This window comes from Squalius cephalus (assembly GCF_949319135.1).
Source record: "Squalius cephalus genome assembly, chromosome: 8".
Classification (NCBI taxonomy): domain Eukaryota; kingdom Metazoa; phylum Chordata; class Actinopteri; order Cypriniformes; family Leuciscidae; genus Squalius; species Squalius cephalus.
Window position 1 is genome coordinate 40,679,417 of NC_137129.1, and position 11,441 is coordinate 40,690,857.

Consider the following 11,441-nt stretch of genomic DNA (forward strand, 5'->3'; position numbering starts at 1 on the left):
AGTACTCCCCCAAAATTTGCAAACTAAGAAATGATGTTGATCCCCCCAAAACTTTGCAGAGTGTGAAGGCTGAAGTTGTGCCTATCTTATTATGTATTATGATTATATGGAGGGAATTTGGTCACTGGATCAGGAGGGCTTTTTGCGCCATGGGTTTTTTGATGGTCGTGGCGTCAGAAGGGTGAGAACATCACTGCTGCGACAGTTGAGGAAATTTCCAGAGAAACTGAGCTCCTGCGGGAGCGTGAGAGAACATCACTGCTGCGACAGTTGAGGAAATTTCCAGAGAAACTGAGCTCCTGCGGGTGTGTGAGAGAACATCACTGCTGCGACAGTTGAGGAAATTTCCATAGAAACTGAGCTCCTGCGGGAGTGTGAGAGAACATCAATGCTGCGACAGTTGAGGAAATTTCCAGAGAAACTGAGCTCCTGCGGGAGCGTGAGAGAACATCATTGCTGGGTAGTTGAGGAAATTTCCATAGAAACTGTGCTCCTGCGGGAGCGTGAGAGAACATCACTGCTGCGGCAGTGGAGGAAATTTCCAGAGAAACTGAGCTCCTGCGGGTGTGTGAGAGAACATCACTGCTGCGGCAGTTGAGGAAATTTCCAGAGAAACTGAGCTCCTGCGGGAGCGTGAGAGAACATCATTGCTGGGTAGTTGAGGAAATTTCCATAGAAACTGTGCTCCTGCGGGAGCGTGAGAGAACATCACTGCTGCGGCAGTGGAGGAAATTTCCAGAGAAACTGAGCTCCTGCGGGAGCGTGAGAGAACATCACTGCTGCGGCAGTGGAGGAAATTTCCAGAGAAACTGAGCTCCTGCGGGAGCGGGAGAGAACATCACTGCTGCGACAGTTGAGGAAATTTCCAGAGAAACTGAGCTCCTGCGGGAGCGTGAGAGAACATCACTGTTGCGACAGTTGAGGAAATTTCCAGAGAAACTGAGCTCCTGCGGGAGTGTGAGAGAACATCAATGCTGCGACAGTTGAGGAAATTTCCAGAGAAACTGACCTCCTGCGGGTGTGTGAGAGAACATCACTGCTGCGGCAGTTGAGGAAATTTCCAGAGAAACTGAGCTCCTGCGGGAGCGTGAGAGAACATCATTGCTGGGTAGTTGAGGAAATTTCCATAGAAACTGTGCTCCTGCGGGTGTGTGAGAGAACATCACTGCTGCGGCAGTTGAGGAAATTTCCAGAGAAACTGAGCTCCTGCGGGTGTGTGAGAGAACATCACTGCTGCGACAGTTGAGGAAATTTCCAGAGAAACTGAGCTCCTGCTGGAGTGTGAGAGAACATCAATGCTGCGACAGTTGAGGAAATTTCCAGAGAAACTGAGCTCCTGCTGGAGTGTGAGAGAACATCACTGCTGCGGCAGTTGAGGAAATTTCCAGAGAAACTGAGCTCCTGCGGGAGCGTGAGAGAACATCATTGCTGGGTAGTTGAGGAAATTTCCATAGAAACTGTGCTCCTGCGGGAGCGTGAGAGAACATCAATGCTGCGACAGATGAGGAAATTTCCATAGAAACTGAGCTCCTGCGGGAGTGTGAGAGAACATCAATGCTGCGACAGTTGAGGAAATTTCCATAGAAACTGAGCTCCTGCGGGAGTGTGAGAGAACATCACTGCTGCGGCAGTTGAGGAAATTTCCAGAGAAACTGAGCTCCTGCGGGAGCGTGAGAGAACATCATTGCTGGGTAGTTGAGGAAATTTCCATAGAAACTGTGCTCCTGCGGGAGCGTGAGAGAACATCATTGCTGGGTAGTTGAGGAAATTTCCATAGAAACTGAGCTCCTGCGGGAGTGTGAGAGAACATCAATGCTGCGACAGTTGAGGAAATTTCCAGAGAAACTGAGCTCCTGCGGGTGTGTGAGAGAACATCACTGCTGCGGCAGTTGAGGAAATTTCCAGAGAAACTGAGCTCCTGCGGGAGCGTGAGAGAACATCATTGCTGGGTAGTTGAGGAAATTTCCATAGAAACTGTGCTCCTGCGGGAGCGTGAGAGAACATCACTGCTGCGGCAGTGGAGGAAATTTCCAGAGAAACTGAGCTCCTGCGGGAGCGTGAGAGAACATCATTGCTGGGTAGTTGAGGAAATTTCCATAGAAACTGTGCTCCTGCGGGAGCGTGAGAGAACATCACTGCTGCGGCAGTGGAGGAAATTTCCAGAGAAACTGAGCTCCTGCGGGAGCGTGAGAGAACATCACTGCTGCGGCAGTGGAGGAAATTTCCAGAGAAACTGAGCTCCTGCGGGAGCGTGAGAGAACATCACTGCTGCGACAGTTGAGGAAATTTCCAGAGAAACTGAGCTCCTGCGGGAGCGGGAGAGAACATCACTGCTGCGACAGTTGAGGAAATTTCCAGAGAAACTGAGCTCCTGCGGGAGCGTGAGAGAACATCACTGTTGCGACAGTTGAGGAAATTTCCAGAGAAACTGAGCTCCTGCGGGAGTGTGAGAGAACATCAATGCTGCGACAGTTGAGGAAATTTCCAGAGAAACTGAGCTCCTGCGGGTGTGTGAGAGAACATCACTGCTGCGGCAGTTGAGGAAATTTCCAGAGAAACTGAGCTCCTGCGGGAGCGTGAGAGAACATCATTGCTGGGTAGTTGAGGAAATTTCCATAGAAACTGTGCTCCTGCGGGTGTGTGAGAGAACATCACTGCTGCGGCAGTTGAGGAAATTTCCAGAGAAACTGAGCTCCTGCGGGAGCGTGAGAGAACATCATTGCTGGGTAGTTGAGGAAATTTCCATAGAAACTGTGCTCCTGCGGGAGCGTGAGAGAACATCACTGCTGCGGCAGTGGAGGAAATTTCCAGAGAAACTGAGCTCCTGCGGGAGCGTGAGAGAACATCACTGCTGCGGCAGTGGAGGAAATTTCCAGAGAAACTGAGCTCCTGCGGGAGCGTGAGAGAACATCACTGCTGCGGCAGTGGAGGAAATTTCCAGAGAAACTGAGCTCCTGCGGGAGCGTGAGAGAACATCACTGCTGCGGCAGTGGAGGAAATTTCCAGAGAAACTGAGCTCCTGCGGGAGCGTGAGAGAACATCACTGCTGCGGCAGTGGAGGAAATTTCCAGAGAAACTGTGCTCCTGCGGGAGCGTGAGAGAACATCACTGCTGCGACAGTTGAGGAAATTTCCAGAGAAACTGAGCTCCTGCGGGAGCGGGAGAGAACATCACTGCTGCGACAGTTGAGGAAATTTCCAGAGAAACTGAGCTCCTGCGGGAGCGTGAGAGAACATCACTGTTGCGACAGTTGAGGAAATTTCCAGAGAAACTGAGCTCCTGCGGGAGTGTGAGAGAACATCAATGCTGCGACAGTTGAGGAAATTTCCAGAGAAACTGAGCTCCTGCGGGAGCGTGAGAGAACATCACTGCTGTGGCAGTTGAGGAAATTTCCAGAGAAACTGAGCTCCTGCGGGAGCGTGAGAGAACATCATTGCTGGGTAGTTGAGGAAATTTCCATAGAAACTGTGCTCCTGCGGGTGTGTGAGAGAACATCACTGCTGCGACAGTTGAGGAAATTTCCAGAGAAACTGAGCTCCTGCGGGAGTGTGAGAGAACATCAATGCTGCGACAGTTGAGGAAATTTCCAGAGAAACTGAGCTCCTGCTGGAGTGTGAGAGAACATCACTGCTGCGGCAGTTGAGGAAATTTCCAGAGAAACTGAGCTCCTGCGGGAGCGTGAGAGAACATCATTGCTGGGTAGTTGAGGAAATTTCCATAGAAACTGTGCTCCTGCGGGAGCGTGAGAGAACATCACTGCTGCGGCAGTGGAGGAAATTTCCAGAGAAACTGAGCTCCTGCGGGAGCGTGAGAGAACATCACTGCTGCGGCAGTGGAGGAAATTTCCAGAGAAACTGAGCTCCTGCGGGAGTGTGAGAGAACATCACTGCTGCGGCAGTTGAGGAAATTTCCAGAGAAACTGAGCTCCTGCGGGAGTGTGAGAGAACATCAATGCTGCGACAGTGGGGGAAATTTCCAGAGAAACTGAGCTCCTGCGGGAGTGTGAGAGAACATCACTGCTGTGGCAGTGGGGGAAATTTCCAGAGAAACTGAGCTCCTGCGGGAGCGTGAGAGAACATCACTGCTGCGGCAGTGGAGGAAATTTCCAGAGAAACTGAGCTCCTGCGGGAGTGTGAGAGAACATCAATGCTGCGACAGTTGAGGAAATTTCCAGAGAAACTGTGCTCCTGCAGGAGCGTGAGAGAACATCACTGCTGCGACAGTTGAGGAAATTTCCAGAGAAACTGAGCTCCTGCGGGAGTGTGAGAGAACATCAATGCTGCGACAGTTGAGGAAATTTCCAGAGAAACTGTGCTCCTGCGGGTGTGTGAGAGAACATCACTGCTGCGACAGTTGAGGAAATTTCCAGAGAAACTGAGCTCCTGCGGGAGTGTGAGAGAACATCAATGCTGCGACAGTTGAGGAAATTTCCAGAGAAACTGAGCTCCTGCTGGAGTGTGAGAGAACATCACTGCTGCGGCAGTTGAGGAAATTTCCAGAGAAACTGAGCTCCTGCGGGAGCGTGAGAGAACATCATTGCTGGGTAGTTGAGGAAATTTCCATAGAAACTGTGCTCCTGCGGGAGCGTGAGAGAACATCACTGCTGCGGCAGTGGAGGAAATTTCCAGAGAAACTGAGCTCCTGCGGGAGCGTGAGAGAACATCACTGCTGCGGCAGTGGAGGAAATTTCCAGAGAAACTGAGCTCCTGCGGGAGTGTGAGAGAACATCACTGCTGCGGCAGTTGAGGAAATTTCCAGAGAAACTGAGCTCCTGCGGGAGTGTGAGAGAACATCAATGCTGCGACAGTGGGGGAAATTTCCAGAGAAACTGAGCTCCTGCGGGAGTGTGAGAGAACATCACTGCTGTGGCAGTGGGGGAAATTTCCAGAGAAACTGAGCTCCTGCGGGAGCGTGAGAGAACATCACTGCTGCGGCAGTGGAGGAAATTTCCAGAGAAACTGAGCTCCTGCGGGAGTGTGAGAGAACATCAATGCTGCGACAGTTGAGGAAATTTCCAGAGAAACTGTGCTCCTGCAGGAGCGTGAGAGAACATCACTGCTGCGACAGTTGAGGAAATTTCCAGAGAAACTGAGCTCCTGCGGGAGTGTGAGAGAACATCACTGCTGCGGCAGTGGAGGAAATTTCCAGAGAAACTGAGCTCCTGCGGGAGTGTGAGAGAACATCACTGCTGCGGCAGTGGAGGAAATTTCCAGAGAAACTGAGCTCCTGCTGGAGTGTGAGAGAACATCACTGCTGCGACAGTTGAGGAAATTTCCAGAGAAACTGAGCTCCTGCTGGAGTGTGAGAGAACATCACTGCTGCGACAGTGGGGGAAATTTCCAGAGAAACTGAGCTCCTGCGGGAGTGTGAGAGAACATCACTGCTGCGGCAGTGGAGGAAATTTCCAGAGAAACTGAGCTCCTGCTGGAGTGTGAGAGAACATCACTGCTGCGACAGTGGAGGAAATTTCCAGAGAAACTGAGCTCCTGCGGGAGCGTGAGAGAACATCACTGCTGCGGCAGTGGAGGAAATTTCCAGAGAAACTGAGCTCCTGCTGGAGTGTGAGAGAACATCACTGCTGCGGCAGTGGAGGAAATTTCCAGAGAAACTGTGCTCCTGCGGGAGCGTGAGAGAACATCACTGCTGCGGCAGTGGAGGAAATTTCCAGAGAAACTGAGCTCCTGCTGGAGTGTGAGAGAACATCACTGCTGCGGCAGTGGGGGAAATTTCCAGAGAAACTGTGCTCCTGCGGGAGCGTGAGAGAACATCACTGCTGCGACAGTGGGGGAAATTTCCAGAGAAACTGAGCTCCTGCGGGAGTGTGAGAGAACATCACTGCTGCGGCAGTGGAGGAAATTTCCAGAGAAACTGAGCTCCTGCGGGAGTGTGAGAGAACATCACTGCTGCGGCAGTGGAGGAAATTTCCAGAGAAACTGAGCTCCTGCGGGAGCGTGAGAGAACATCACTGCTGCGGCAGTTGAGGAAATTTCCAGAGAAACTGTGCTCCTGCAGGAGCGTGAGAGAACATCACTGCTGCGACAGTTGAGGAAATTTCCAGAGAAACTGTGCTCCTGCAGGAGCGTGAGAGAACATCACTGCTGCGACAGTTGAGGAAATTTCCAGAGAAACTGAGCTCCTGCGGGAGTGTGAGAGAACATCAATGCTGCGACAGTTGAGGAAATTTCCAGAGAAACTGAGCTCCTGCTGGAGTGTGAGAGAACATCACTGCTGCGACAGTGGAGGAAATTTCCAGAGAAACTGAGCTCCTGCTGGAGTGTGAGAGAACATCACTGCTGCGGCAGTGGAGGAAATTTCCAGAGAAACTGTGCTCCTGCGGGAGTGTGAGAGAACATCACTGTTGCGGCAGTGGAGGAAATTTCCAGAGAAACTGAGCTCCTGCGGGAGTGTGAGAGAACATCACTGCTGCGGCAGTGGAGGAAATTTCCAGAGAAACTGAGCTCCTGCTGGAGTGTGAGAGAACATCACTGCTGCGGCAGTGGAGGAAATTTCCAGAGAAACTGAGCTCCTGCTGGAGTGTGAGAGAACATCACTGCTGCGACAGTGGAGGAAATTTCCAGAGAAACTGTGCTCCTGCGGGAGCGTGAGAGAACATCACTGCTGCGGCAGTGGAGGAAATTTCCAGAGAAACTGAGCTCCTGCTGGAGTGTGAGAGAACATCACTGCTGCGGCAGTGGGGGAAATTTCCAGAGAAACTGTGCTCCTGCGGGAGCGTGAGAGAACATCACTGCTGCGACAGTGGGGGAAATTTCCAGAGAAACTGAGCTCCTGCGGGAGTGTGAGAGAACATCACTGCTGCGACAGTTGAGGAAATTTCCAGAGAAACTGTGCTCCTGCAGGAGCGTGAGAGAACATCACTGCTGCGGCAGTGGGGGAAATTTCCAGAGAAACTGAGCTCCTGCGGGAGTGTGAGAGAACATCACTGCTGCGACAGTTGAGGAAATTTCCAGAGAAACTGTGCTCCTGCGGGAGCGTGAGAGAACATCACTGCTGCGGCAGTGGGGGAAATTTCCAGAGAAACTGAGCTCCTGCGGGAGTGTGAGAGAACATCACTGCTGCGGCAGTGGAGGAAATTTCCAGAGAAACTGTGCTCCTGCAGGAGCGTGAGAGAACATCACTGCTGCGACAGTTGAGGAAATTTCCAGAGAAACTGTGCTCCTGCAGGAGCGTGAGAGAACATCACTGCTGCGACAGTTGAGGAAATTTCCAGAGAAACTGTGCTCCTGCAGGAGCGTGAGAGAACATCACTGCTGCGACAGTTGAGGAAATTTCCAGAGAAACTGAGCTCCTGCTGGAGCGTGAGAGAACATCACTGCTGCGACAGTTGAGGAAATTTCCATAGAAACTGAGCTCCTGCTGGAGCGTGAGAGAACATCACTGCTGGGTAGTTGAGGAAATTTCCATAGAAACTGTGCTCCTGCGGGAGCGTGAGAGAACATCACTGCTGGGTAGTTGAGGAAATTTCCATAGAAACTGTGCTCCTGCGGGAGCGTGAGAGAACATCACTGCTGGGTAGTTGAGGAAATTTCCATAGAAACTGTGCTCCTGCGGGAGCGTGAGAGAACATCACTGCTGGGTAGTTGAGGAAATTTCCATAGAAACTGAGCTCCTGCGGGAGCGTGAGAGAACATCACTGCTGGGTAGTTGAGGAAATTTCCATAGAAACTGTGCTCCTGCGGGTGTGTGAGAGAACATCACTGCTGCGGCAGTGGGGGAAATTTCCAGAGAAACTGAGCTCCTGCGGGTGTGTGAGAGAACATCACTGCTGCGACAGTGGGGGAAATTTCCAGAGAAACTGTGCTCCTGCGGGTGTGTGAGAGAACATCAATGCTGTGGCAGTGGGGGAAATTTCCAGAGAAACTGAGCTCCTGCGGGTGTGTGAGAGAACATCACTGCTGCGACAGTGGGGGAAATTTCCAGAGAAACTGAGCTCCTGCGGGAGCGTGAGAGAACATCACTTTGTCGTGTCTCGCCGGAGCATCCAGTGTAATATCACTGGGACTGTCTTTTGCTGGACCGCGCTGTTCGTGTCTGGCCCGGGGAAGAGACAGAATTCACTTCACCGAGAGAGAGACCAGCAAGCAAGGTAAAAAAAACATTCTGTGTGTGTTGACAGGAATGTGCCCAGTTTAACCTGTTATACTCGTCAACATGGCGGTAACGAACTTTACCACAGTAAACTGCGCTAACGTTTACAGTTTTTTTCAATCGCTAAAAAGCGCTTACCCATACTTCAGATACTTTTTCTAAACTCTTAACACAGACTCACACCTACAAAACACAGTTGGCCAAATGGATAATTTTCTTCTCAAAAACACATTTTGTTAAATATATACTAACTCTTCATTTCAAATAACACTGGAAATCTGACTCAAAATGAAATTATTCTGTCAAAGAATAACACTTGTTTTCACTTCACAAGGTACATGCAGTCAATCAAAGTACACCAGGTTTCAAAATACTGGCTATTGTTGACATTACTAAAACTGCATAAACTTTTATGTTTCAGTTTTACAGGTATTTGCATGCAAAACATGCAATCCACTGTTTTTACACTAAATTTCTTGGTTGGGAACTGTATGTCCACATGTACAGTAATGTTCACATTCAAAAGCATTCCAGTACAGTTTTTCTCAATCGATTTGGTACATTTCTCTAAACTCAGGTAACAGCTCTCAAAACAGTTAACACAGCAAACTAAATGCACTCTTATGTTGACGAAACAGTTAAGTATTCACTGCACAATGAAACACAGCATTTTATTCTAGTAATACATTTATTAAAATTCAATATTAACATCAAAACTAAAAGTGTGTTCTCTGTTGATTTGATAACAAATTCAGCAAAAGATACACAAAGAAATAATTGAAAATACATGTTTTTCATCAAGTTATTTAATGAGGAGTTCAGGTGTATAACAATGAGTTGTCACCGCACAATTTCTTTTTTAATGCAAATAAGTACATAGGTAAAAAAAAAAAAACCTGCATTAATTGAATCAATTAATTTATTGATCATGCCTCTCAATTACATCTGGCCAGAGAATTTCATCAACATCACAAAAAATATTTTCACGAGTCATGCATCGTGGGAAAAAACGCCTTGAATGCTGTATCCATCCTTGACATGCTTGTGCCCCAATATCTCCACAGGCCTCTTCCATCGCTTGAAGACTTACTTGGTTGTAAGGGTTGCGATCATGTACTTTCCATCTACAAGAGGAGAAGATTTCCTCAATTGGATTCAGGAAAGGAGAATATGGTGGAAGGAACACCATCCTGAAATGTGGGTGATTCTCAAACCACTCTCGCACCAGTGCTGAATGGTGGAATTGGACATTGTCCCAAACAACTACAAAATTCCGCACCATTTGCTCCTGATCACCCTGCGGAAATAGGATTTCATTGAGGAGGTTTAAAAAAAATTTAGGAGCCTTACTGTGTTGTATGGTCCCAAGACAGCATTGTGTGCCACAACACCAGTTGTAGAAATCGTGGCACAGAGAGTGATGTTGCCTCCTCGTTGTCCAGGGACATTGACTGTAGCACGATGGCCAATCACATTTCTCCCTCTTCTCCTTTTTTTGTGAAGATTGAAGCCTGCTTCATCAATATACAGGTACTCATAATGAGTTGCACTGCTATCCAACTCCAAGATTCTCTAGAGTAAAAAGAACACAAGGTACAATACAGTAAGTTAGTGTTTTACAGTAATGGAGGCATATCTATGTATACTGCTGCTTCAAAGTGTAGTGCACAGTAGTATTGACTGCAATCAATGTTCTTTTCAATGTGCAATCAAATCTTTTCACTTACAGTAGCATGGAATAGTTTATGGACACTTAAAATTCAGGAAAAATATATCTTTGTGTTGACAGTAAAAGTGCAGTAATTGGGTTGCACATACTTGAACAAACTGGAATCGCAACTCCTTCACTCTAACAGAGTTCCTCTCAAAGGGCACTTTGTATACTTGCTTCATTCGGATTGCATTTCTCCTTAGAACACGATCAATTGTGGAGAGACTGCATTGGTGGATATTGTGGAACAGTTGATTGTCCTCTGTTATTCTTTGCTGAATTTCTCTGAGGCGAAGGGTGTTGTTCTGGACCACCATGTCAACAATGGCATGCTCTTGTTCAATTGAAAAAAGTCTTGTTCGTCCACCTGAATGTTCTCTAACTTCAATTCTGAAAAATGTTTGGACAAGCAGGAACATTTACTGTAGAAATCTAGACCTGTGTCAAACAAGACTACATGGACTCTCATTGTAGAAGTTGAATGATATAGTTACTTACCGGTTTTCCCTCTGAAATGTGCGGATAATTGAAGCCACTGTGGATCTGTTTATATTGGGCTGAACTCTCTGCCCAGCTTCTCTCAGTGAGAGACCATGATTTATGACATGGTCAATAAGTGTGGCTCTGATTTCATTTGAAACACGTGTGTACCCTATCCTTCTACCTCTTCTCCCTCCTCTAACACCTTGCCCTCCTCTAACACCTTGCCCTCCTCTTCCTCTCGGTCCATCTCTTCTTATATTTTCTACTCTTTCTCTTTCCACTATACCATTGCCCTCCAATCTATCCATCTCTTCTCCCTCTACTCCTCTATCTTCTCCTCTTCCTACATCCTCAGCTCTTCTTTCTCCTCTTCCTACATCCTCAGCTCTTCCTTCTCTTTCTCCTACATCCTCAGCTCTTCTTTCTCCTACATCTTCAGCTCTTCTTTCTCTTTCTCCTACATCTTCAGCTCTTCTTGCTCTTTCTCCATCTCCTCTTCTTCTCCCTCTACCCTGTCCACCACCTCTCACTCTTACACCTCTTCCATTTCCACTGCTCATTTTTCTTCTTTTTTATTGTCTTTTCTCCACATTCATCTTCTTTGTTGTTTTTCTCTTCCCCTTTTGTAGTTGTTGTAATTAAGACAGCTGTGTGAACAATTAGGAAATTGGCTTTTTCTGTGTTAAGTGGATTACTAACTCATCAGATATCAATTTTGGGTTAATTGAGGACATAAGGTGTGCAACTGACTATTTTACAATTCACAGAGTTTTGTTTGTTGTGTTTTGAAAATGGTACAAAAATGCTTGTGATCTTTGTGAAGACCAATGAAAAAGTTGCAAATGTTTTTCCTGATATATTACAGTTTTTTTCAATCGCTAACAAGCGCTTACCCATACTTCAGATACTTTTTCTAAACTCTTAACACAGACTCACACCTACAAAACACAATTGGCCAAATGGTTAATTGTCTTCTCAAAAACACATTTTGTTAAATATATACTAACTCTTCATTTCAAAACAGAACACATGTTTCTCTGCGCACACACTACAGTTTTTTACAATTGCTATGACAGTTTTTTCAATACATTTAACAAGTTTCCTAAACTCTTAACGCACCAACACACCTAAAACACACAAT

The 11,441-nt window shown here is 47.6% G+C and overlaps 1 protein-coding gene across 1 annotated transcript; it reads right to left on the minus strand.

The window, feature by feature from the left end:
* Positions 1-1,422: 1,422 nt before the first annotated feature.
* On the minus strand, positions 1,423-11,102 carry LOC307163343 (uncharacterized protein; the record flags this gene model as incomplete). Its single annotated transcript, XM_079879375.1, has 5 exons — positions 10,316-11,102; positions 9,925-10,207; positions 9,457-9,678; positions 9,197-9,403; positions 1,423-1,530 (listed from the first exon to the last, which is right to left on the minus strand). Exons 1-5 carry the CDS (start codon positions 10,858-10,860, stop codon positions 1,423-1,425), a joined length of 1,365 nt encoding a protein of 454 aa, XP_079735501.1. The 5' UTR covers positions 10,861-11,102.
* Positions 11,103-11,441: the final 339 nt, after the last annotated feature.